General features: G+C 45.8%; 2 protein-coding genes across 2 annotated transcripts; one reads left to right on the forward strand and one right to left on the reverse strand.

Moving 5' to 3' along the window:
• Window positions 1-1,347: 1,347 nt before the first annotated feature.
• MORN3 (MORN repeat containing 3) lies at window positions 1,348-10,319 on the forward strand. Its single transcript, XM_075110091.1, has 5 exons — window positions 1,348-1,515; window positions 2,206-2,363; window positions 4,484-4,643; window positions 7,231-7,415; window positions 9,768-10,319. The coding sequence occupies exons 1-5, from the start codon at window positions 1,371-1,373 to the stop codon at window positions 9,834-9,836; spliced, it is 717 nt and encodes a 238-aa protein (XP_074966192.1). The 5' UTR covers window positions 1,348-1,370; the 3' UTR covers window positions 9,837-10,319.
• Window positions 10,320-11,020: 701 nt separating this feature from the next.
• On the reverse strand, window positions 11,021-25,345 carry LOC142064749 (calcium release-activated calcium channel protein 1). Its single transcript, XM_075110090.1, has 2 exons — window positions 25,053-25,345; window positions 11,021-14,187 (listed from the first exon to the last, which is right to left on the reverse strand). The coding sequence occupies exons 1-2, from the start codon at window positions 25,164-25,166 to the stop codon at window positions 13,621-13,623; spliced, it is 681 nt and encodes a 226-aa protein (XP_074966191.1). The 5' UTR covers window positions 25,167-25,345; the 3' UTR covers window positions 11,021-13,620.
• Window positions 25,346-25,750: the final 405 nt, after the last annotated feature.

The raw sequence follows: 25,750 nt of genomic DNA on the forward strand, positions 1-25,750 counted from the left end.
TGTTAAATGACCAGTTCACACAGCTACATGGAGAACTGAGGATGAACGCTAAATATATAGATAAAATTTCTAGCTTTTTTTCCCTAGCAATGACCTAAAGCACCTTCCTTTCCCCTGTCCTCCAAGATTTCCTCCATGCCATGCTCCCTGTCACCTGCGGCGCAGCAGGAACAGAAGCTCTGCTCACACCCGAGAAGGGAGAGATACAGAAAAATCACTAGATATGGCCCAGTCCAGTGAATCAGGACAGAAGAGGGAGCCCAGGGGACAAAATCAGACAGCATCCCACCCTGCTGGGCTCTGGCCAAGGTCTCAATGTCAACGGCAATCATAGAAGCTTGCTTTTTGTTTCTAAAGCCATCTCTTGGTGTTTATTTATGGTTTATAGGAGACCACTCTCACCTCCAAGTCCGTGATGGCATTCCCACTGTGCTGAACAGCGAGCCGTTCCACTGGCAATGCCCAGAAATCACAACCACACTGTACTCTGCTGTTGTCCTCTCTGTATCGATGGGGCAAAACAGCTTCTTCTCTCATCTCTTCCCCCACACCGATTGTTTCACTCCAGACCTCTGATGCCCAAATCACCCCCTTGCTGTGCCCATCATCCCCTGCCTGCTGTTCATGCTTTAAAACCCACATCACTTTGGAAGGCACCTCCTTGGCAGCTTGCTTACCTGACGAGTGCTTGTCCTGCCCTGGGCAAGTTCACAGCCTCCTGGTAGAGAGAAATGTTGTGGTTGCAACCCCTTTTAACAAGACACCTTCAGGACTGATATTTTTAGCCGTAAGGGAGCCTGAGCTACATTACCGATGGACAGAGGAAGTGTCCCAGCTCTTGGTGCACCCCAGGGACACCAGCCAACTCTCTGACCCACTCCGTCTTGTGAATGTTTTCCAATGTCCTGAGATATTTCCTAGCAAACAAATAATTTTCTAATATACATAAACAAACTGCTCCTGCCTCGCGCAGAGCCAGCGGCAGAGCAGCCATGGGAAGGAGCCCGGCAGGGTTTCAGCTGCATGGAAAAGGGGCTGCCTTTCCCCGTCCTCCCCAAAGACGTCTCACAGGCACAGAGACAAATACCCACCACAGACCTGACTTGCTGAGACTTATTTAACATTTCCTAACAGGCCAGGCTATGCTGCAAGCCTGTTTTTCAGATAGTGCTGTTTGTACTTCAGTATTTTTAGGTACCTTCTGTTTGTTATATCTCTATTTTACCCCTCCAAAGCCAGACATCAAATCCCTACTTGGGTGCATATTAAAACATAGCTCACAAATAGACTGTTCTGCCCGTACCTGCCTTGTAATTTCTCTCCAATTTATTGCTGACAATCGTTTGTTTTCCTCCCTAGCCACGAACAGTATGTCCATTGTAAAATACCCCAGGGCTACAGAGCCTCTCTGGCATGAATGGGATGAGAAAGCACAGAAATGTGGATTAAGACACACAGTCTATGCTGTAAATGGAGATCAGTATACCGGAGAATGGCTGGACAACTTGAAACATGGTAAGATAGATAATTTTGAGAAAAAGTACCAATTTAGATGTCTTTACAAAGGTTCATAGGGGCAAGGAGTGGTCGGCAGTTGTATATGCTCCTGGAAGACCATTCATTCATGTATGTCATATATATATATATGTCTTTGATATATGTCATGCAAAAATGTACTCAGAAATATTTTTAATAGGTAACTTGAAGAGCTTTTGCATGCACTCAGGGGCAATCACCTGAAATATCTAGATAATAGATGTTTAAAAATCCTGCGCAAACACAGCAAACTGCAGTCAGCTCCACGCACCGGGATGTGCCCTGGCTGCACAGTCTCTGGAGCTCTCTTGGCTCCTGACTTGGCTTCAGGAACATTAATTTATCCTCGAGTCATGGCGAGTGCTGCAGGAGACAGAGCAGGGGAAGGAGACCCTGACTGAGCTCTGAGCAGGCAGAGCAGGACAGGTTTGTTTACAAGCAGTAAACCAAGGTTTGGAAGGACTTAAGTGCATTCAGCAAAGGCCACACAGGAAGCCCCTGATCAAGATTAATGACGCACCTGACTCTGGAAGCTAACCTGAATCACAGACATAAACCTGCCTCAGTGCAGGCCGTGCCGCCTTGTCTGTGATGGAGCTGTAGGAAGGCAGCCCCGTAATCCCCTCTTACAACGGTGATGGTCTCCCTGTTGTTCCTTTTGTTTAACAGGTAAAGGCACCCAGGTATGGAAACGCACCAGAGCTATATATAGCGGTGACTGGAAGTTTGGGAAGCGGGATGGTTATGGCTCCTACAGCATTCCTGACCCTGTAACCAAGGAGCACAAGAAGGTGTATACAGGCTGGTGGAAAAACGACCAAAAATGCGTAAGTGACATTTCCTGTGCCTGCTGGCAGTGAGGCAGTGTTCCCCAAAATGTAGGGAAGAGTTGGGTGCACATGTGCAAAAAGATCACTTAACATACTGATCTTTCAAATACTGAGGCTGAATGGAAGGGTTTTGGGGAAATGAGTATGTAGAACAAGAAAATAAAGCAGGAGCAAAATCTCTGGTATTTAAGCCCTCTCTCCCCACCCTCCCCTACCTTGCTGCTCCTGGCGTTACTCACCTCACGTCAGATGCTGCAGGAGCTGCACTGTGTCCCACACACTGTGTCCCACAGCCAGCAATAGGGAAGCAGCAGGGTGACTCCAGGCAGAAGCCACAGGAACAAACCTTCCTCCAGGATTGGGCTCTCTTTAAATCTTAGTGTGAACCTGCAGAAAGCCCAGGAAGCTTCAAGAGTAAAATCCATCATTCATAAAAAGCCAAGCATGACCAAGAGCACTCCGTTGCCTGCCGTCTCCCTGCTGGAGATGGAACCATCCCACCTGTCTGGTGGTGACCCGGCTACAGCCCCAACCTCCCACCAGCTGCTGCAGAGCAGCGACTGCTGCTCAGACTCATCTGCAGCTCAGCCAAGCAGGATGAGAAGTTCTGTAGCCCGTGCCTTAATCCTCCCCACCCACCCATTTCATTCCTTTCATCCTTGAAGCAGTTGGGGGAACCTGTATTGTAAGCACCGCAGGAAAATGTACCTTCTTCTGGGAGTTTTACAGCATCTTAGACAAATAACATGGGTTCTTTTGGAAATTAAGCCTGTCACATAAATCACTGGGTTTTTTTCTAAAGGGAACATAATGAGGAAGTCGTCTGGTAAAAATGACTGCAATCTTATGTGCAAAATCCTTGTAGGAATGTTTTCTGATCTGCCAATGGAAACCTTGTGTTCGCATTTGTGTCTGCTCTCAAATTAAATTAATAGCCTCTTATAATTCTAATTGGCGTGCAGCTCTATGGCTCTGGTCTCTTGGCGGGAGCTTCCCCTCCCGTTCTTTGAGGATACATTTTGCATGATTGAGCTTTGGTGAAAGATTTACAATGACATCCAAATATCACTAGGGTTGGTTTTTTCTTCTACAAAAGCCTCCCCTTTACATCCATGCAGTTTAATAAAATTAATGTGCAGAAAAATCAGTTATTTCCAGAACTGATTATATTTTTTGTTCAGAGGTAAACTAACACTTTATTCCTATGGGAAAGCTTATTGGTAATATGTAAATATTTCTTACTGGTATCACTCCCTGGTATAGGGGTACCTCTGGATTTCTTTTAATGGCGAACAAACCTGTAAGACAAGCACCTCCTGGGTCCCTGGCTTGCCCACACCCCATGGCCTTAATTCGGAAGTTCACCAACAAAACCTGCCAGGGAGATCGAGTCTGAGGAGAGAAAGCAAAGAGCGGAGACTGCTCAACGTCAGAGCTCGCCTGCCCCGCCGGGGTGACGCCTGCTGCCCTGGGAGCCTGGCCTGGTGCCCAGCTGCGGGGAGGCACGTGTGGCATCTCTGCCTGTGCCTGCCAGTCTCACTACAGGTAGCCTTTGGGGCTGCCTTTGGTTTCTTGTGAAGGAGGAAGGAAGCAAGGCAAGGGGCTGTTTAGGTCATTACCTCTTTAGGGGTATGGATAGAGGAGAAGGAAAAACTGTTTCTGTGGTTAGCATCACTTAGAGACCTTTGCTCTGCCCAGGGGCAAGGGAAGGGGCTGCTCAGCCTGGGACACACTGGGTGGTACAAAGCATCATCAGGGTTGAAAGGCATAAAATCCCTGCGTTGAGAAGCAAGATTTTTTTTATGCTGCACGTCCACAGGCAGGTTTGTATACTGGTAAAACCTGCTTTTAGCTAAATATTAGCAGTGACCCTGCCAACGATAACACACTGAGATACAAACCTGGGATTTTGTCGTGGGCATAAAATCATTTGCCAAAAAAAAATCCCATGCCATCACCTCTCGTTTCCTCCAACACAAGAATGTCCACTGAGTTGGGCTGCCAGCAGCCATGTGTAAGCAAAGGACTAGCCTATTAAGAAAGTAATATCCCAAAACTGAACACTGACCCCTTTAACACAAAGGCTCCTAACCGGCCATCTCTGTGCTGCCGTCCAGGGCTACGGTGCGACGTTTTACCCTGGTGGGGAGCGCTACGAGGGCGAGTGGAGCGGTGGGCTGCGGAGCGGCTGGGGGCGGATGTACTACCAGGATGGATCCATCTACGAAGGGCAGTGGCTGGCAGGCCGGCCCAGCGGGCAGGGGATGCTGCGGCTGCGTAAGTACTGGCCACCCTCACCCAGTGTGTCTGCCTGCCCCCTTCAAGGTATTTGGTGTCATGCTGCTCTCCGGAGGCCTCTGCCGTCCGGAGTTCTGGATGCTGCATCGCATGGCCTGCTGCAGCCTTGCGGCTGCTCCCAGTGTCGTCCCTCCCCTCCTGGTCTGGGGCTGGAGGCAGCACAGGCTGTGCAAGGGCCAGCCTTGCGCTGCTCAAGCCCACACACGTGAAAGCTTATTTTTGCTGTGATTTACATTTAAATGACTGGGATGGTTAGGGTTAGAGATAATATACTGTTGGGTCAGGGAAGAGCAAATCTCTCTTTTCAAGCCAGGCACTTTGCCAGACATACTTTCTAACTGCTGCATACCAACGAGGAGTCCAGTTTCCAACACAGAAAAAAGAAAAATTTTGAGTTCACTCCATCCCCTCTCTTACTTCTGACACTGACTCATGCTGAGTGAACACAGGGGTTTCATTAGTATACAACTCCTTCCCAGAAATAACACCAGGCACATAATGGATTGGGAATGTTGGGGGCAATCTCAGCGTAAAAATAGAAATTTGGAAATTTTTTTCCCCTTATTTTGCTTGAAGTTTAACACATTTTTCCCTGAAGCCAAGAATCCCAATTCTTTGCAATACAAGGCACTGCATTCCATGAACATTTTAAGAAATATTATCTCCATATTATTATTCATCTTTTTGCCTGAAAGTGATCTCAAGGCTAGTAATTAGCTAAGCAAAGCAGCTGGGGGGAATGAGCATGACCTTCACTGCACACCACAGGCACGACTGTGCTCTCTCTGCTGACTGTAAAGTCACTTTGGACCAGTGGCTCATCCAGATGAAATCAGCACCCGCTTCCAGGATCAACTCCTTCCACTGATCGGCTTGGCTCCCACCAAAGTCACCCTCGGCATTATAAACTGATGGCCCCTCAGGGCTGAGCTGAGGTTGGTGCACCATTTCAGAGCCTGGTTGCCTCCAGTATAGCCTGCAACCAATTGTGAGCTGGATTCCTTTTGGTTAAAATTAGCCAGAGCAATTATTTCATACCCACAAGTTTAATGTATTCAGCTCAGCCACTGGAAGCTTGCCCACATGCCGGCAGCTTTGTGATGGTGAAAGAAAAGGAGTTCTTCAGCAGAGGTCACGATGAGCTGCAGCTCAAGATTAAATTGCTTGTAGTGGCAGTGTGCCCAGTGAGGGCGAGCTTGGCTGCGAGCACCGCACTGATTCGCTGCCTCCGCTACAGCCCGTTGCTGAACAGCTTTTAAACCTGAGCGTGGCACGTCTGTAGAAATCTCGTCCGTGAGCAACGCAGCCTCTGAGGTGCTCTGGGAGGAGAGTGGATGGGTGCAGCCAGTGCCTTTGATGGCCCCTCCATCACAGCTGGGTCTGTGATTTTGGTGGTTTCAGAGCCTGTCAGTGGCCAGAGACCAGAAGCTGAGCTGCTCCCACCTGTGGGCAGGGCAGGCCAGCATTGCAGATAAGCACACCACCAGATGCGAGCTGAAGATAACCACTGCCATGATGCCAACCTGTGAACCAGGCCATGCCTGAATAGCCCGGCAGTGATGGTCCCCAGACACATTTTTGGGTTTTTCCTCTTGCCTTATGGCGTTCTGGCAATCCCCAGCTCCTCTGCAGCACCGTGCTGGGTGCTCTGGCCACCTCCTGCCACGAAGAATAGCAGAATTTGGCTAAGACCTAAAGATATTTCCACTAATTAACTCTGTCAGAAATTTTTGGTTTAGGAACACTGTGTCTAGAAGGAATGGACAGCAGAGGACTCTCCTAGTGAGAGCAGGGTGACCTGGATGTATCCCAGCACCATCATCACCATGGGTGAGATGCGCCTTCTCAACCAGCGTCCCTGGACGAGGCTGCTCTCTTTCCCTGCCGCTCTGCTTTCTCTGTTGGAGATGGATGGATTCCTGGAGAGCAGCACAAAGATCAAAAAAGCCTCTCTCGACTTGCAGAAAAATGCCAAGGGATGCAATACAGCTGGAAAAACAGTCTGTAACTGATTGCCTGAACAATTCAGACACTCACAGCAATTCTTGCTCTGTAATTCATTGAGAAAAAACATAACTACAAGTGTTACTTGAAATCAAGATTATTTTGACTGGACAACAATCAGACAGTGCTGCTGTTCCTTGCTCTGACAAGCAAATCTCTTCAAGCCAGAGATCCTGCATGATTTGTTGCAGTGACAAATCCAAAACTTCCGTCCTATAATTTTTCATGTTGTGAAGAGTGACTCAGCAACTACTTACACTGAGCTCACTCGCCCTGCATATCAGCAAGAAATTAGTATCACCAGGCAAAGAACAAAGTAGGTGAATGCAGTTCTTGTTCCAAGTGGGCAAACGTGGGCTTCTTCTGCAGCCTTTTCTGGCTCTGCAGCACACCAAAAGGAGCACTGCAAAAGCAGAGCGCACCGTGCCGCAGGCCCCCTGAAATTATTGAGGGGACAAACAGATGTTTTCCTCTTCTGTCGGTTTGCTGTGTTGATTGGTTTCGTCTGCAGCCCCTTAATGAAAGTGCAAATTTCATGGTCTGTTCATGTGTTTAATTGCAGCAAATGAAAATCGGTACGAAGGAGGTTGGAAAGATGGAAAGAAGCATGGCCCAGGGAAATTTTTCTACTTGGATAAGGGACAATTGTTTGAAGGTATCTGGGCAGCGGATATACCAAAATGTGGAGTTTTGATTGACTTTGGCAGAGACGAAGCTCCTGCCCCTACTCAGTATCCAATCCCAAAGGTAAATTACTTGGAAATTTTGGTTTTGCTAGTGATGTTTGCAATCATCAGCGCTCAGGGCAGCTCCCCAGGTAGCATTTCACTCTTCAAGCAATTAGCCCCATGGGGTTTCCAGCTCACAGGGTGTGTGCTCAGTCTTTTGGCCAGCAGCATCCTAAATGGCCCCACAGGGACATGGGAACCGTCCAGCCACTGCTGGAGCCTCCTAATTGCCTACACCTGAAAAAATGCAGTTCTCATACACCAAAACTGCTTAGAGACCTGAAGTAGCACACAGGAAACAGGGACAATAGAGGCAGAGACAATAGTGGGATTTGCGTCAAAGCCAAGCTGCTAAAGCCTGACTACACCGCACCGAAACCCACACAGCTGCAGTGCTAACATCAGCTATTTCTTTTACCCAGGCACCCTGAGTCAGGGTCTTGTCCATGTCCAGCAGCCTCATGGGCAGAGCGGTGCCTGTAGCTTCCCCAAGGTGGGCAGACGGGTGTCTGAGAGCTGACATGCTCTGCTACCCTTTTTCCCTTATGACTGACACAGGCTGCGGTGGACAAGCCAGTCCCTGTCCCCCACCCAAAGACTCGATGAGATGCACAATAGGGCACACAGACACCCCAGGCCATCAGCCTGGCAGCTGCCGGGTCCTCACACATCACTTTGGTGCAGGAGCTGAGGAGGGGAGAGCCTGTCCCCTGCTCCGTGCCCTCAGAGGACAGGGCACAAGCATCAGTAGGGAACAGACGTGGCTCCAAGTGACACAGCTGGCCAAAAGTCTCAAGCTTGAATCCCCATAGTCTGCCCCACATGTGAAATACAAAGGCATCACATTTCCAAGGGACAGTTACTGCAGGATACAGGCAGGGAAGCTCGTCTTTGCTTAGAGCTGAGCAGAACCACACTGGATCACCACAGTACACTGCTTTATTCCAGTAACGCAGGGAACAGCATGGCAGGTAAAGCTACCAACCTTCCTCTGCTCCAGGGACAAGGTTGTTGCAAATGATATTGGGCACACACAGCTACCAAAGCTCACAGCTGTTACATCTTTGCTTCCCTTACTTTTTCAAATCTGGTTTCTATAGCAAGGGCCCTTTGAGCACAAGCATTTTCGATAAGCTAGTACTAGGCACACCCAGGGCAGTGCAGAAGAGTAAACACCAAATACTCACCAGGGAAAAACAATCTCAATTTTGCAAATGGAATGAAAGGAGCAGTACTTCTGTAGCTAAAAATATTTACCTTACAAGGTTTGTCAAAGGTCACCCGAGAACAGCCTCCTCAGCAACCCAGCCCAACGGCCTGGGATGAACTGCCATGTCACTAAGGCAGGATGTTCAAGCCTGGCTGTTTATTTAACTCCCTGAAGACCAGGTTATGACCTAATTTTCTTCTGCTCTACGAAGAAAAAGCATCAACTTTCACTGCCATTATTGCACTTTCCATCAGAAGAGTTTTGTCTCAGAATATGAAGGAAGTAATGGATAAAAGAAGAAAAATTGACTTCAGATTTTCGTAGAGCTTTTGTCAAATCACTGTCACAAGCAGCTGTTAGAGCAAAGTAGATGATGAGGGAGCATAAAGAACTGCCAAAACCAAAGGCGTAGTCAGCTTTTGCCTGGCAAGAGGCAAGGATCTGAGCTTCTGCATCGGAGAAGCATCACTGTGTGTCTTCATTAACAGGTAAAAGGAACAAATGGTGGGGATGCACAGGACAGAAAATGGCTGAGAACTAGAGAGCGACGGTCATAACCTTTGAAGGAATGCAGTATGTAGATGATGGGATTGCATCAAGGCAAAATTTGAACATAACTGCAGAGATGGGGAAAGTGTAACAAAATATGCCTGGAAGAACACACACACACACACAGAGACACCCACACCCGAAAGCATCAGGACATAAAGCAGGTTGGAATGAGACGAGAAGATCCTGGCAGGGCTTTGGCGCTTCCCTCTCAAGAACGTGCATCCCGTTGCACACAGACTACGTGACTCCGGACTCCTGCTTTCGTGTGACCTTTGGGTCTCACTTGAGTGACTGCAATTATTCACCTCTTAAAACTACATGTGAGACCCAACAGGCTACAAATCAAATCCAGTCTTATCTAAGAAAGTGTTTTGTTAAAGACAACCAGTCCACTCCATGCAGGTCTATTTCAAGGAGATGATGTTCAACATGCTGATAAAATTAGGGAAGTGTAGCAATGTTTCTAAATCAGTAATTGAAAGGCTGCAATATAAACTGAAGTCCTGATACATGGGAGATTCTCAGTTAATGCTTGAGTAATCAAGATCTATAAAACCTTAAGCTTCTTCAATTACACTGCATAACTGATTTGTATTCTTTTTTATCTAGATTGAACTAGCTGATCCAGATGGTGTTTTAGCAGAGGCCCAGGCGATGTTTGATGACAGCCAAAATTAATAACCGGATGGCTGAAGGAAAAAAAGATGCAAGATAAGAACATGATCCTGCGTTACTTATTCATTTGGGTCTCGAATCCACATTGTAGTGTATCATGTCGCGGGCTGCCTCACTTTTCCCTCAAGGCTGCCCACACATGCTTCGCTCTGCAGGTGGCTTTGCTCAGAAGCCTCCTCCCACCCCCCATTATTTTTTTTTGGGGGGGTGGGGGGGTGGGGCAGAGAGAAAAACCACAAGCAGCAAAAAAAGACAGGCACAGTGACTCTTTGCCCAGCCCCTCTGGCTTATTCCTCCTGTAAAGTAAGCAGCTCCTCTTGGTTTCAAGGTCTTTCACATCGCCTTAGAGAAGAAGCAAGTTATTATATGCTATAAAAGCCCTAGAAAAGTATAGTCAAATAATTGCCCCCTTCCACTCCCCCCAAATGCAGCCCCATACATACCTGCGACCCAAGATGGCTTTTGAAGCTATAACAGATCATGTTTCAATTAGTATTTTTATTAATGCAACTTTACTTGCTCCCTTTGTGCATTTTCCATAACATGACACTGGTTCTCCTCCCTAGTGCCAGGAATGCAGAGCACCAGATCTTGCCCCGGCTCTGCTCCTTGGCCAGCCCACGCGCTGGACCCCGGGCACGTAACGGCACGGCACTGGCTGCTCCGCTTCTACCCGAGACAAGGACCATGTGCAGAGCTGCAGCGCTCCTGATCCGCGAGGCGCTGCTGAGCGTCACCCGCAAGACCGAGGGAAGGTGGCCCTGCAGCTGGCTGGTGAAACACAAACTGTGGGACAGCAGGGCCTTAGTTCACCTGATTGATACTGTGCTTCCGAGTATTGCCTCTCATTTACAGTTCATTTGGTCCCTTGACTCTTCCTGTCTTCTAGGCTGAAAGATAACCTACTTTTCTATTTAAGCACTCAGAGATGACAACACCACAACATGCTTAGTGCCAAGATTTAAGCAGTGCTGACAGGAGGAAAAGCATGTCAACTATGTTAAATTCTTTATACCTGCCTGCATGAACAGGAAATTTTATCTTTGTATTATGACTGAAATTAGTAACTGGATATATTTAAGAGATCCTCAGAAATAGACAGTTAGGATTAGCACAATGTAACTGAAGAGATCAGGGATATAGAGAAAATACGCATATTTTAGGCCTCTAGATAACAAATAATCAGCAATAATTTAGTATATTTTATTTCATTGAAGTATTTTATATCTAAATAAGGAATATACAATAACCAATGTTTAAAATGCTTGAGGTAAATGCGTTAGACCATTAGTATAAATAAGGGATAAAAACCAAAATCTAAGTGCACTCTTAACATTTAGATCCATGTGTTTGGGTCTGGTTACTGCCGCTGGCACACAGTTACGAGACTGTGCCCAAGGTGTAACATTCACAACCATTTCCACAGCTGGAAAATGAGAGAAACATACTTGATATCATGGCTTAAAGTGCAGAAAATAGTCAGAAAAGCAGCTGTAATAACAACACCATTAGCTCAGAACCAACCAGATTGAGAAAGTTAAAAATAATGTTGTCCCACCAGCTTCTCAAACAAAACAAAAAAACCCCACACTTCTCTGTCACTTTGTAAAAGATCCACAAAATAAAGAGAAACGTCAGCTACTTATCCAGGACAGCAAGTAGTTCTACAAAATAAAGTTGGGAAATATATTTCCTGCTTTACTGAGGGTTTTTAAGAGTCTTTTTTCCCCAAGGCAGGACTAGGATTCCAGTAAAGGATGGGAAAATACATTTTGTGCCTACTACCAAGATTTCATGTTTTGGAATGCTGCTTCATTAATGCCTTTACTAACATAATCCTTCCAGTGCTCTGTGAACGAACACCTGCAGGACTGTAATCACAGTCCTCACCATCAGCAGATTTACATCAGTAACAGAATATACTTGAAGCATAATGTAATGGCAGAGCTAGAGAAAACCCAGTTTGGCCTTTGTATGCCAGAAGGACTTGTGAAAATGGCAAGTGGAAAGCTGTTTTCTGCTTGTAAACCAAGAATACTGCTAAAAAAAAAGCCCAGCATTTTTTTAATGGTTATTTTTCAGAATACAAGCACACAGTGGGTGACCTTGTCAACACTTTCCAGTGCTGTGGTGCTGACATGAGAAATCAGCCCATTTGCTTCATGAGGCTGCTTCAGTAGTAAACACACCCTGCCACCCTCACTCTGTGGGCACATCCTACAGTTTGTAAAGATGTCGGGCTGACCTGAGATGGAGGCTGGGTGTAAGAGACCATGTTCAGGCTCAGTCAGGTACAGCCCCACTGCACTGTCACTTTCATTCCTGCCCAATTTCAAAACCCCAGATTTCTATTCCACAGTGTTAGCTACAGTACAGAGGTCAATTTTTGTTCCATTAGACTTGAAACTGTCTCAGTTTGCATTCAAAAAACAGCTTTTACCCATTAAAGCCCGAAGCCGCTCCACAGAAGAGCTGCATTCAAAAAAATTCCACTTCTAGACATAGCTAGAACTACTGAAGCAGCCCAGGACAACTGCTGCAATCCTTCTGGGACAAACTTCTTATCTAAGAGACCAAATGGAAGTTTTTGCTTAAAGCGGAAATGAAAAAAAAAAACCCCGACACAGTAGCCTCAACGTCACAGACGTATGTCTGAAAGCAAGATGCAATATTAATTACAAATAACCTACTTTTGTAAATAAACCTACATAAAGAAAAGTAGTCTTCCAGATCCTTTGGAAGCAAAACAAGTTATTATATACAACACTTCAGCAAGGAGAAGACTTTTTCTAAACAAGGAAGACCAAGACATAGCTAATTACTTGGGAATTCAACGCAGCGAAACCACCTTTTGCTGCTTTTATCTGAGGACTTATTAAAAATATTATTTTTATATATAAAATTACAAAGTAATTACTACTTTGGCTTGGAAAAAATACAGCAGTGGTTCTGATTTTCAAGCAAAAAAATTATCCAGTGATAATTTCCATCTAGTTTCTTCTTTTAAAAAAAAGATTCCTAAATGGGAAACAGGCAAATCTATCTCTCCAGAGAATATTTGCCAGCTCATGAGAACTTTAAAAAACAGTTATTGCTTTTATTTTTCTTCCAAAGAAGAGTCTCATTCCTACTCATGTGGCCACACCACATCACAGTAAGGCTAGTCATGGGCGTTTAGCGAGTTATAAAATGTGTAACTGCCACAGGAAAAGGCGCTGAAGGAATCAGTAAAGTAATAATTACTTGGCAGCAAAACATACTGGGGAAAGTGGTGGGAAAGCTTTCATTTCTACCGTCTGTCAGGCTTTCTAGAGAGAACAGCGCTAGCACTGAAACCAAGTGCTAATTGCTGCATACCCCAAGTAATTTGTATCATGCCGTGCAATATGGATTGGACAAGCAGTATCTTCTAGTAAATGCCAACATCAAATAAAGAGAGGGAAAAAAAAGCTTCTCTATCCATCCCTAACAAATACCCACATTTACAAGGTTATTTTCCATGTATTTATACAGCCACCATTCAGCATTAACAAGAAGCAATCTAGACAAATGCTCACAAGAGGAGGGATGCATGTGCAGTGCAAGCATACCCCCCCATCCATTCCTTCAGACATCAGCTAAAATTTTTATGAAAAGGAACAACATTTTTTCTCTCTCTAAAGGGTTAGAACAACATTTATAATCTCTCTTTAAACAGTAATCAACAGTTCGACCAGTTCATTCACAGGGGAAATCAACCTAACAAGGCAGAAGCAGAAGAGTGGGTTTATTTTCTTTAAGTACAGGTTTATGCAAAATGGGTGACAGCTGAGGAGATAGCATCACCTCTGTGATCCAGCTGATCCTGGAGCCGTGCAAATTCAGCAAGTTCATTCAGTTCTTGAAACTGCCTGTCTGTTTTATGGCTCACCAGTGACCTGTAGAAGTGGACTGCAAACACAATGAAAATCAATCCAAAGGGAACCATAATAGACGTTGATGCGATGGCTGCTGCCTGTCCTGATGTGATGGTAGAGCTGTTGCTCTGGAGTGTGTTATCAGGTTTCTTCTTTAAAGGAAGAAACTTCACCCAACACAGTAGCACCACCTCTGCAAGAAAGAGCAAAGTCCCAATGACAGTTGAAAATGCCCACGCAAGCTCAATGTGCCGATGCATACGCTCATGAGGAGATTCCTTTACAGAGTTGAGATTATGCACATTGCTAACAGCCTCGATATTGGGAAGAATGCAGGTACTTATCATGAGTGCAAAAAGGTGAACTGCAACAAGGACGGTAGTACAGGCACTGAAGGCTATCAAGAGACCTTGAGGGTAGTCGTGGTCTGAGTCTAGCTGAACTTCTACCATAGCCACCTGAAAAGGAAAGAACAGAGATATGCAATTACCTAGGTTACATATTATCTGACTATATATTATTTTAAGTTTAAATCCTGTTTCCAGAAGATCTGATCCGAACAAAAACAGTATGCATTTAAATTTCTCTTCATGTCAATCTGTACCTTCTTCATTAGGTCCAAATTTAGAATCATAGACTCTTGGAAAAGACCTCTAGGATCATCAAGTGCAACCATCAACCCAACACCCCCAGGCCTCCCAAACTGTGCCCCAGAGTGCCACACCTACACAGTTTTTGAACACCCCCAGGGATGGTGACTCCACCACCTCTCTGGGCAGCCTGTTCCAATGCCTGACCATGCTTTCAGTGAAGAAATTTTCCTAATATCCAATCTAAACCTCCCCTGACGCAGCTTGAGGCCATTTCCTTTTGTCCTATCACTTGTTACCTGGGAGAAGAGACCAACCCCCAACCCACTACAGCCTCCTTTTAGGTCACTGTAGAGAGCGATAAGGTCTCCCCTCAGTCTCCTCTTCTCCAGGCTAAGCACCCACACCTCCATCAGCTGCTCCTCATAAGACTTGTCCTCCAGACCCTTCCCCAGCTTTGTTACCCAATTTAGGTCTGAGCTATCAAGCAAAGGCCATCATTTCCCTACTTACTGTTCTGTTGTAGAGCAAACCATCAGTACGCACAAAAGCTATTAAGAGCACAACCTCCTTGCCACCTGCAGCTCACCCCAGCAAAACAGCTGAACTTTGTTATCAACATACTTGGACTCTTAAAGTGAAACATCTCTTCTTTCCTGTGTTATACTGTAGAGGCAGCTTTTGATCTTTCACTATAGGTTATAAATTTTGCTGGGTATTAGGAAATGTTCTGTCTCCCACACATATGTGGATCTTTTGAAGTAAGTATCTATAACATGAAAGCCTGTGAAGGCAGCGGACTGCCTGGCACAGTCTTGGTGGTCCTTTCTCATTGGATATTTAAGTTCTGAAGAGCAGGAGCCTTTCATTAGAAAGATCACCTTTCCATGGGGCTCTCAGCTACAGTCTTTCACTCAAAGTATTTAAGCAGACTCAAGAACACAGATTCTAAACAGGAAAGTCATCCACAATGGCCATGGCAGCCAAACAGGACTGTTAGAGACTGGAGGAAAGACAAACAATAGTTTCCCAGATGAGATAATAGAGTGCTCCAGACATCACTAGCTACTCTTACTCTGGAAGTTCTGACTAGCCTCCTCTCTGGGCGAGCAGCGCTATCTCATGAAGATGCTCCAAGGTCCAGTCCTCCACTACTGTGCACAGCCAAGCCCTTTTATAAACTTATATCTCCAAGCATGCCTGTGCTTAAGGAGCAGAAATTAGCATTAAATAACAGCACTAGGAAATTCATAAACCCAGCTCAAATACTTTTGATAAAGAAAATTAACTAGAATGCCTTTTAACAGGTTTTAAACTGTCAGGTGGTTTTATGCATGTGCAATTGATGAGTGACATTAATCCTGGCAGCCGTCTTGAAAAATAATCTTTCCTGATAAATTTGCCTTTCAGACAAAGCACGGTTCCAAAGAGGGAATAATGCAACGTCTCTATGTTTAGTGCTCTTTCTCGAAAGATCTCATTAAACAGACAAAATGTTTGAAACGCAGAGAAAAAAATCTAACAGCAATCTTGAATATAAACACAGGTACGCTATATAAGGGAGATGCAGAGGCCACCATTCAGCAGAGTTCAGACCAATCCACACCAGCCCTTTCCACACCTTGGCACTCTTGATCCTTTGTTGAAACAACTCAACTTGCTAGCCCAGCAAAAGCTAACCTGGTTAGGAAGTCGTGATCTTCTGCTAGCTTAGTGAGCTGAGCTGTTTCTGCAGTGCCACTGATGAACAGCAAAGCTGGCACAAGCCCGCGTAACTGAGGAGGAAGCAGTTGTACCAGGACCTCAGATTCCTTGGTAGCACTGAACTATGAGCCTAGCTCGCCTGGAACATACCAGCTTGCCCTCAAAAAGACCATTAAACCAGTTCATACAACAGTGCCTGAAACAAATCACCTCTTTTGAGTCCCACTGATACAAGTTTAGCCCATTACCACATGCCTTTATTAATGGTTTAGACAGTACTCAGCCTATAGCATATATTTCAAACACCTCAATTCTCATCAGGGTGATATGAAGAAAATTTCATTAAGCGTGGGCAATATGGATGCAGGGAGACAAAGAAGCTAGGACCCAAAGACAGCTGCAAAACCAGTAAGAACATTTAAACATCACTGTTTTGCAAGACCTGAGGCCAAGCTACACCTAGTCCAAGATCCCATCTTCTTATGCTCCCAGAACCAGCATGTTCCAGGACACCAAAACTCCTAACTGCTAATACACCAAATATATTAAGTCAACCGAGTGTTTTGCTCAGACATGTTTCAACAGGCATTCAAGGCCATTTGCCAATATTTTAATTCCTTTATTAAAAGCTTTTATCGTCATAAGCCTAACCACCCAGACAACTAGCAAACAGCTTCCAACTGTTGCAAGAAACTCAAAAAGAAATATTAATGCATATACAATTTTTGCTTGAAGATTTAAAAATACCGTTTCTCAACTGTGGGAAACTTCACATTTGAGAGGATAAACATATGGTCATCTGGTCTTTTCTGCAGAATTGCTTGTTAAGTCCCAATGTACTCGTGGGATGGTAGGCTTCCTGTGTTTTTCACAGAACTGCAATGCTTCACCACAAAGGATTCATTTTCATACTTATCAAAGTTTTTCTTGTAAATTTTCTGGTATATGTCTAGACTAAAAACCATCCAGCACAGCAAAACATTTTAATCCTTAATCCTAGTACTTATTATATTAACATAACCATGACACTAAAGAGCTTCATAAGATGAAGACTTTGTTTCCTTCTAAGAATTGATGTATTTAATTCACCAAATGTTGGAGAAATTTTATATTTCCATTAATCAGTCTCCATGTAATAATGATTTCAAGCATCTGATTTTGAAGTTCAGACTCTTAATTCTATCATACCAGTTGTCCCAGAGCTACTCTTCCCATTTCAACAGAGCATCAAGAAATATTTTCTTCCTCTTCTTAGAGTAACCAGAGCTTAAAAAAACAACTAAATAATTAAATGTAATCTAAATGTACCTATTTCTGATTTGGCTAAAATTATATGCATGATCACAATATCATCATACAAGAAAACAGCTTAATTTAAAAAGCGTTCAGATAGCTCTGTGCCTAGATAACCACTGACAGAATCATAAGGGCAACTATTAAAAGGAAATGCCCAGGCCAGGAATCCTAGTTTTCCTGGGTTAAAAAGACTTCATCTAACATTGCTGGGTGTCTCCCTAAAAGAGTGACCCCAGGAGTACTTACAACCATTATACACTGATGGGATAGCTTAAACCTGAGTTTGAGCTACACAAGCAAGGCTTCAGTCTATATGGCTGACAAATACATTAACACAGACCTGCTTTGCACAGGAAGCCTGCCGGGTATGTAGGCCCCAAATTATGTCTCAGAAGAAGAGTTTTCTGAAATCCAGCAAGGCTGCAGCTGTTACTTAAAACTTGTCACAATTTACCCTACAAGCAGGCTGCAGCTGTTACTTAAAACTTGTCACAATTTACCCTACAAGCAGGAAGGGTGTAACTTCCTTCAGCTCAAATCACACCATGAAATTACTTACTGTAATTCCAAGTGTACTCTCTCTATAAGAATAATTGCGGGTAGCATCAACATCACTTGAAAGCTTGCCTTAGTACTAGTCTTCTAACACACACAAAACAGTCTGCCAGCGGAGCAGCCATCCACACTGCCAATTATTAACAGACTGGGATGCTAACAAGGTGTGAATAAGGCAGAAGCAGGGCAGTGTACACCTTTCACGTGGCTGAAAGCTGCTGGAGGGAGTCCACGTACCACAAAGCACCACGGGCAAGCTCCCAAAGGGGACTCCTGGAAAAGACCAGGACATCCCACTGGGGTAGTGCACGCCTGGGCCAGTTTCAGCGTCTCTTCCCAATTCAGTCCCTCCTACAGTAGTTTCCATGCCAGCACAGCCCTGATGCTAAACACCAAGGGAGTCTGGCGTTAGGAATGACACTTGAAGTTGTTTGAGTCATACTTGGCTATCATTCCAACAAGCAATACGATCTCCTCTCCATAGCTGGAACCAAAGGGAAGAATAGTAGCTGCATCTGCTGCTGGGCCAGGAAAGATCCTACACCAAAGTTAATAACAGAAATGCTAAAAGGGAGACAACATCTGCCTGCTTTGAGGGAAAGTATCACAAATTACCCCCTTGGGAGACTACAGCAGCTGGAAAAATACTTCTACTGATGCTGAAGGGATCCCAGCTTTATAGGCTCAGCCCTCCAAAGGATGAGTGCAGCTCCATAACACGCTGACAACTCTTTGCAGACCACAAGTTGTCCAGCAAGGGAGTTTGATGAGGGTATGTGCATAAGAACCAAAAGACAAGGGTTTTTCATGGGTTCACAGACAAGACAGGAAAAGATTCTTCTGAAGCTAACTAGCTGGACAGAGACACCCGTAAGCAAGAGAAAACGTACTAAGTTGCAGCTGTAACTGACACTGGTGTTAGAAACACCCTAAAAGCAGGAGGGGAGGAAGCAAGAAAACACTTCTTTCCCATTCATTAATAATGAACAGATACTTCAGAACTCACTTCAAATGGAGACTTTTGAGGGGGCTGTAGGATACAGAATGCCTGAAGGATTTCAAAGTCCACTGAAGTTGATGGAAAGTCTCCAGGGGGCACAGCAAAGCCTCCTTGTGTTCACGCCTGGCAGAGTAACTCCAGCTTGACCCATAAGTGAAAAATCAGTTCATGTTTTCTGTCTCCTCAAACTGTCAAGGAAGCTAATTTGGGAAACCTTTCATGTAAACTAGCAGGAAAAACTGCCAACTCTTTTCAGTTGCAAGTCTCTGTTCTTTACTTCCTGGGCCAAGCTTGAGCCAGGCACCTATAACAAAAAGCTCCATTTTTCATTATGAGGCTCTGTGCCTGTTTCCAAACACTGAAGCAAAGAATCAGGAGTTCTTCTCTCCTTTGCTCATGCTGCGATTTCAAAATGCACAGATCACAACTGCTCTTGTAAGGTAACACTTGCAAAAACAGAGCCCAGGTGAGCTCATCTGGTACGATCCAAATCCATACAATGTCTGAACTTGTAGGTACATGCTGATGTTCCAGGCAGGAAGATGTTTTCCTGTGTCCTCTATGAGGTTTCTACACTGGTTCAGAAGACAGGCCCCTCAGGGCAGGTACCATCACTGATGTCTGCACAGTATCCAATACAACATGTTTCAGCACCTTCTCCTTCACCACTTTCAAAGCTTTGAATACTTGCTGCATGATTTCTACCATGCAGCAAGCATCTTCCCTTGCTGCATAACCACAGAATAACATAGGTTGGAAGACACCTCAAGAGGTCATCTGGTCTAATCCCTGGCTCAAAGAAGAGCTAACTTTAACTTCAGATCATCCTACAGATATGACTGACAGATTTATTACAGACTTTGACAAAGCTGTAAATCTGAAATACAGCTTGACAGAATTAAAGGACTCTTGTGATATTAGGATGCAGGAGTGGAGTTCTCATAATCCTAAAGAAGGTGGGCATTCAGGCACTTTCAAAGATAACTTAATTTGGGCACACAATCCTGTTAGGGCTTCTGACAGCCCTGGATTTCAGCGTCACAGCAGCCTGAATGCTACCACACTACAAGAAATGTAACAACTTGCCCTCTAGAAGAATCCACATTTTTATTTCATGTTTAATATCCTGAAAGAAGTTAATTTCACTTACTTTTGTATAATATTTCTGTGTCTTATTAGACCAGAGTGGCTTAAGAAAAGCTCCTGCTTTTAAATGAAAATCAAAATCCTGAATGCTCTGAAGGTTTCTATCCATGTTGACTCCATCACTTCACAAGAAGTGAGCTGTGATACTCTAATAGAATAATTTTCACCAGCATTAACAATTAATATAAAGAACCAGTCAAATACATAGCTGTAAATGAAGCCCACATTGCTACTAAAATGCAGGATAAGCAACTGTCCCGGTCTGTCACTTGTTCATTTCTACCACAGCAGCAGGACAGAAATTAATGACCTGCTTCAAATTTTAGCAATATTCCCCAGTTCTACAAGCTACTAAATAGTATGTTGGCTTTACTTAGGTTGGTTTCAATTGCAGCATAATGCAAGCATCAAATTAAATTCCTGTTTTAAGATAGGGGTTTCCAAAATAAGAAGTATCCAGGGAAGATAAAACATTACAGATAATCAGAAGGAAAACAAAAAGAAGAACTGTAGTAAGAGCCACCCGTGTAGCAGGTCACATCGACACTCAAGACTTGTAACACACAAAAAAAGGCAACCGGTCTTTGTTACCATGTGTCATAACCACAGCAGCGAAGAACATATCTGCAAGCTTTCTGACTTAATCACAGGCTTACATCTTTTTCAGAATCAGTAGCCACTGCTGTAGAGAAAAGGAAATAAAAGGCCTTATCTCAAGTAAATCTGTACTATCTATGAGCTATTTGTAGATGCCTTCCTCTCCCCTCCTTCCCTGCAAAGATGACTGAGCTCTGGTCAGCAGGAGTACAACATGGGCTGGGAGCTTGCGCTGTAGCTGCCATACTATCTTTCGTGGTATCAAATACTAGCATTAACACACAGCTGCGAGTCACGATTGAATTCAGCATGCCATGGATAGACAGTTTCAAAATGGGCAGAGCCACAGCTAATGTAAACCCCTCACCGCTTCTCCACTAGGCGCCTGATTTTAGCTAAATAAATTCTGTAACCATGTTTACATCCTCCAAACTACAGCAGCCACAAGCAGCTACTCACAGCTGCTGTAAGACAGAACGGTTAAGGGCCCCAAGTACTCTGCACTGCCTGACTTGCTTGTCTACAACCTTTCAAAGGAGCAACAAAATGTTGCTTTCATGACTGGAATAGAAGAAACATTTTACATGGGGGAAGATTCTTCAGAGCACAATGCTAACCTGTAAGTGCAATTGCGATATGAAAGGTAAGTGGTGGCAGAAGCCATGAAATTAGGCCTGTAACACTTTTCTACAGGTTACAAAATGCAGTTGTTGTGTGTTATCCTATCAGCAATCCGTTAAATATGGATAAAACAATTTCTAGAGTACGAGTATGGCACTGACAGCAGCAGGGCCTGAGTCCTCCTAGCATTACTTCAACATCAACTGTTATCATGGAAGTCAGTTTCATAAATATTTATCAGCACAGTCAGTCTTTTACAAAACATGACTGAAGCTGTCTTCAGAAGACCGTATTGGCTGTATTTCAAAAGCAAGAGTTGACAGTTCTTTGATGATATTCAATATTCGAAGTGTATATATTACCATCTAGACAACTGCCTAGCCAGCTTGAAACATCAAAGGTATTTACAAGGAAAGCATGCTCTCTGGTAGCTAATGTCCTCCAAATCCTCAATGTAATGAAGTCAACCACAGGCGTCATATAATTTAGATCCCTAATTTCGGCTCAGGTATTTTCACAGAGCTGTTAATTGATGGGAGGCAATGTTTCAGTTTTCTAGTTTGATGATTGTTGGGATCTGACAACTTCCCTGTATTTGCAGCTCTGATACCAAAATGTCGTCATGCTACTGCGTGATGCATCCCTGGTGACAAAATTATGCTAACAAGTCAACTTAACTGTTCAAACAAAAATAACCTACCAGCAGCCCGTCTACATGGGAGCTCTTGATACTGCTACTGTAGGTGTGGATGAGCTAGTGCTTGCAACATTGGATACAATCCGCAAAATATTTCCAGCATTGAAATAAAATGGATTAAGAAACAAAGACAGGTGGGGGGGGAAATCATACATCAATATCTGGGATATTACACAGAAGTGAGAAATACTTGATGCCTCCACTGGCACATGGAGGGAACCCACTGTTCTTTCACAGACTACACGTACCCTTTAATTTCTTTCTTTACCTCTAACAATTTGGGGGATTGATATTACTTGCTGGTGCCATACATTGGAAAAACACATTAAGTGCAAGATTATAAGCTTCATAGACTTCCTCTTAGACGTATGGCACCGGATGATAGCAACTGTGGAAACCTGCACAAAGTAAATGCTCAAGTTTACCCTCGGAAGCTTAGCTTTGTCATCAGTTTGCAATCACTAGACCCCACAACTGCTTCCACAGCTAACACACAGTGGCAAACCATGTGTAGCTCTAACACAAAACTAATTGTAAAGCAGGTTTTTAATCAGTCTTCTCTGTGGAAGCATAACACTTCTGAGTTTGAAACCTGGCTGCGCATTTCACCCTTTCCACATGACTGATCCAAGCAATCTCTTGGCTTTGGCACGCGTCATTTAACTGGGGTATGTGTAACTAGTCTTGAGGGAATGAACTTTGCAAAATGGCTGCATCTATTCACAAAATTAGTCCAAAATAAAGGAACAGTTTAGCAGGGATAAACTTAGCTCATACTAGAGGATGCAAATACTGTTTAATTAAGGAGCAAGGGATGGCATGGAAACAAGCACATTCCACTCCGGACAGTTCCCATCAATTTGCTGGGTGGTCCTGGATGTGTCATTCAGGCTCTTTCTTCCTAGTGTCAGTAGGAAAACAGAGGAACAATGATGCTTAATTGCTGTTGTAAGTTTTAAATCCAAGACCAGATGGCACTTTAGCGGCATTTTGTTCAAATACCAGGTGCCAAAGAATCTGCTGAATTTAGCAAACAATGCATAGGCGTGACAGCAGAAAGAAGGCCCTGCTTTTCAAGGCAAAAGGACAACTTTACAAGATAAGCAAAGTTACTCAAAAGAAATCTAAAAATACTTGAAAGTTAAGTCAGCTCTTCTGAAAATAAATTAGGAAGTCTGCTAGAGGACTATCTGTCATAGCAAAACCAATGTGGCTAGAAGATAATGTCCAGCATGATCTTGTTAAAGGAAGAAAAAAAGTGGAATTTTTTGAGGGGTAACTTCCAGAAAATTAAAATACGATGAATATTCACATGCAACATTCCTGGCAACTAGAGACTTTGTTACTTGGAACAAAGTGGCTTTTTCCTGAAATACCCTAAACAACATAAATTCAAAAGCAGCAGTTCTCAACTGCAGAACACTGAACTGCTAGAACTCTTCTAGAGAATCAATAAGTGGACGAAGGCTCACCTCATACATCTACGGGATTCTGAGTCCACATAGCTTATATTTAGGGAAAAGCCAAAGGGATTTAAGTATGACTTTCAAATAACAGTATTTTTATCAATGCAGATACAACCTCACTTAGATGAAAGTTTGTAAAAGCCAACGTACAGCTTTTCTTCCACGTTCTCTCCCTCAGTGTAAAAGCCTGACTGAAGAAACCACCCCGACAAACCGCTCTGACACAGGAGAACAGGCGCACAATAAGGAAAACTCATTAGCAGCAGCGGAGCATGAGCTACCAGCCCGATGCATGTTACCCAAGGAGAACAACTCAAACACGCCGCTGCACCAACACAGCCTCCTGTCAGTCAAACGACTAGCAGCCCACAACCACCCCTGAAGAGCTGTAGTCTGTTTTTAGCCATTGAAGGAGGACAGTGACATTTATTTGACCGTCAGAAGGGTGCTGCAGGGTGGCTGCTATGTTTTCCAACAGCATCCCCTAATTACAACAACGGTTCTTAAGAGGAATGTGTTTTACGGCTGAGAATATCTTGTTAAAAGCGGGGCAAAAGTCAAACCAAAACATATCAGAGCTGTACAATCCGGTATTTGCAACTATGAAGCATATTTAACACGGATGAATAAAGGGACCGACTACAGAGTTAGCAGCTTGGTACGCTGGAGGACTGGACATACGCCGAAGCTTGTAAATGACCATATTTCAATGTATATACAGCTTTCATTTGAGCTAATCAGGATTACTGAGCGATGTTTCTAGATCAAACCCGAAAGCAAAAAACATACTAACGAAACAGACGCTTCTCGGTCACGCACAAAACTCTAAACTAGGCAGCACACAAGATTTCCTTAAAAAGAACATGGAAACTGCGGATGACTAACGATGGATGTAACGAGTCGGGGGGGACAGCATCAACTTTAATCAGTTGCTTTTCTTAATTTATGTAAAAATAGCTCCAGCGCAACACCTGCCTGTGCATCCGCTTGCCCAGCGGTGCGGGAGGAAGAGCGAGAGCGCCGCGGGACCCTCCGCGCAGCCACCTCGCTCTTGACACCACGGCGCGAAGCGAAGCACCGAAAACCCCCGTGCTGACCTCCGCGCTCGGCACCCCACCGTCCCGCCAAGGGTGGGCTTTGGCACGCCGAGCACCCTCCGCGGGAAAAATGAGCAACGGGCAAGAAAAACCCTGCACGAGGTATCGGCGCTATTTGGCGGAGATAAAAGCCGTGAGGCTGCTTTTAACGGCATCGACTTAGGGCATGAGAGCGCTCCACAGAAAGCGAGCTACCGGTGCGATCCGCCGGGCTCTACCGGCCCGTCCCGCTGCTCCCGAGGCGGCCCCCGCGCCTCCTCCTCCTCCCCCTCCGGCCCGGGTGCACTGACCCCGGCTGCCCGGAGGGCCGGGGCGGGCCAGGCGCTCTGGGGAAGAGCCCGTCCCGCTTCCCGCCGTCCCGCGGTGCCACACGCCGCCTCAGGAGCTGCCCTCGTCCCCCTCCCCCCCGCAGCCACCGGCCTGAGGGGAGGCAGCGAGTTCCGCCGTCAGAAAAAGGAGAAGCAACGGCACTGCTCCGCGCACCCCGCTCCCTGCTGCCGGGGAGGCCGCGGGCCGCCCGCCAGGGCCCCCTCCCCGCCGGGCCGGGCGCTCACCATGGCGAAGCCGGAGAGCAGCGCGGAGGTTCGGCTGGAGGCTTTCAGCTTGGCGCGGCTTAGGTAGAGCTTCCGCCAGGACAGCGCCTGCATCGAGTGCTCGTTCAGGCTCATGGGCTCCGGGCAGCGGGCGGAGGAACAGAGCGGGAGCGGGAAGCACACGGCGGGAACGGCGGCTCCTTCCGGCGGCAGAGCGAGGGCACCAGCTGCGTTAACACCCCATGGCGCCCGGCGGCGGCTCCTGCCGGTGCTGGGGACGCGCCTACCGCCGCGGCGCTGCGAGCCTGCGCGCCGCCGCCGCCGCCCGCCTGGCACCGCCCCGCCGCCAGGCACCGCCCCGCCTCCGCCTTCCTGGCCGGCCCGGCCCGGCCCCCAGCCCTGCTCCCCCGCGGACGCTTCCCGGCAGCCCTCGAGGGAGCCTGAGGGGAGGGCGGGCGTCGCGCCTCAGAGGCCGCTTCCCGCCGCCGCTGCGGAGAGGGCGACTCTGCTGAGGGCGGTGCGGCGGCCTCGCCACCGCCCCCTGAGGGAGGTGCGATGCGGCCCAGCCCTGCCCCGCCGCCTCCTCAGCAGGTCGGTGGCGGGCGAACCGCCGCAGCAAGGCCCGGCTGGGGCCCGGGCGCGGCCTCCGGGTGGCGGCGGCAGCGGGGCGGGCGAGCAGCCTCTGGCCGGAGCGCAGCTGACGGCAACGCGCCGTTTCT

This window comes from Phalacrocorax aristotelis, chromosome 15, assembly GCF_949628215.1.
Source record: "Phalacrocorax aristotelis chromosome 15, bGulAri2.1, whole genome shotgun sequence".
NCBI classification, from domain to species: domain Eukaryota; kingdom Metazoa; phylum Chordata; class Aves; order Suliformes; family Phalacrocoracidae; genus Phalacrocorax; species Phalacrocorax aristotelis.

Coding starts and splice junctions, on each gene's coding strand:
- MORN3 (XM_075110091.1), top strand. CDS start 1,371: ATGTCCATTGTAAAATACCCCAGGGCTACAGAGCCTCTCTGGCATGAA. Junction 4,644..7,230: donor GCAGGGGATGCTGCGGCTGC/GTAAGTACTGGC, acceptor GTTTAATTGCAG/CAAATGAAAATCGGTACGAA. Junction 7,416..9,767: donor CTCAGTATCCAATCCCAAAG/GTAAATTACTTG, acceptor TTTTTTATCTAG/ATTGAACTAGCTGATCCAGA.
- LOC142064749 (XM_075110090.1), bottom strand. CDS start 25,166: ATGAGCCTGAACGAGCACTCGATGCAGGCGCTGTCCTGGCGGAAGCTC. Junction 14,188..25,052: donor TGCTCTCCGGCTTCGCCATG/GTGAGCGCCCGG, acceptor TTTCCTTTTCAG/GTGGCTATGGTAGAAGTTCA.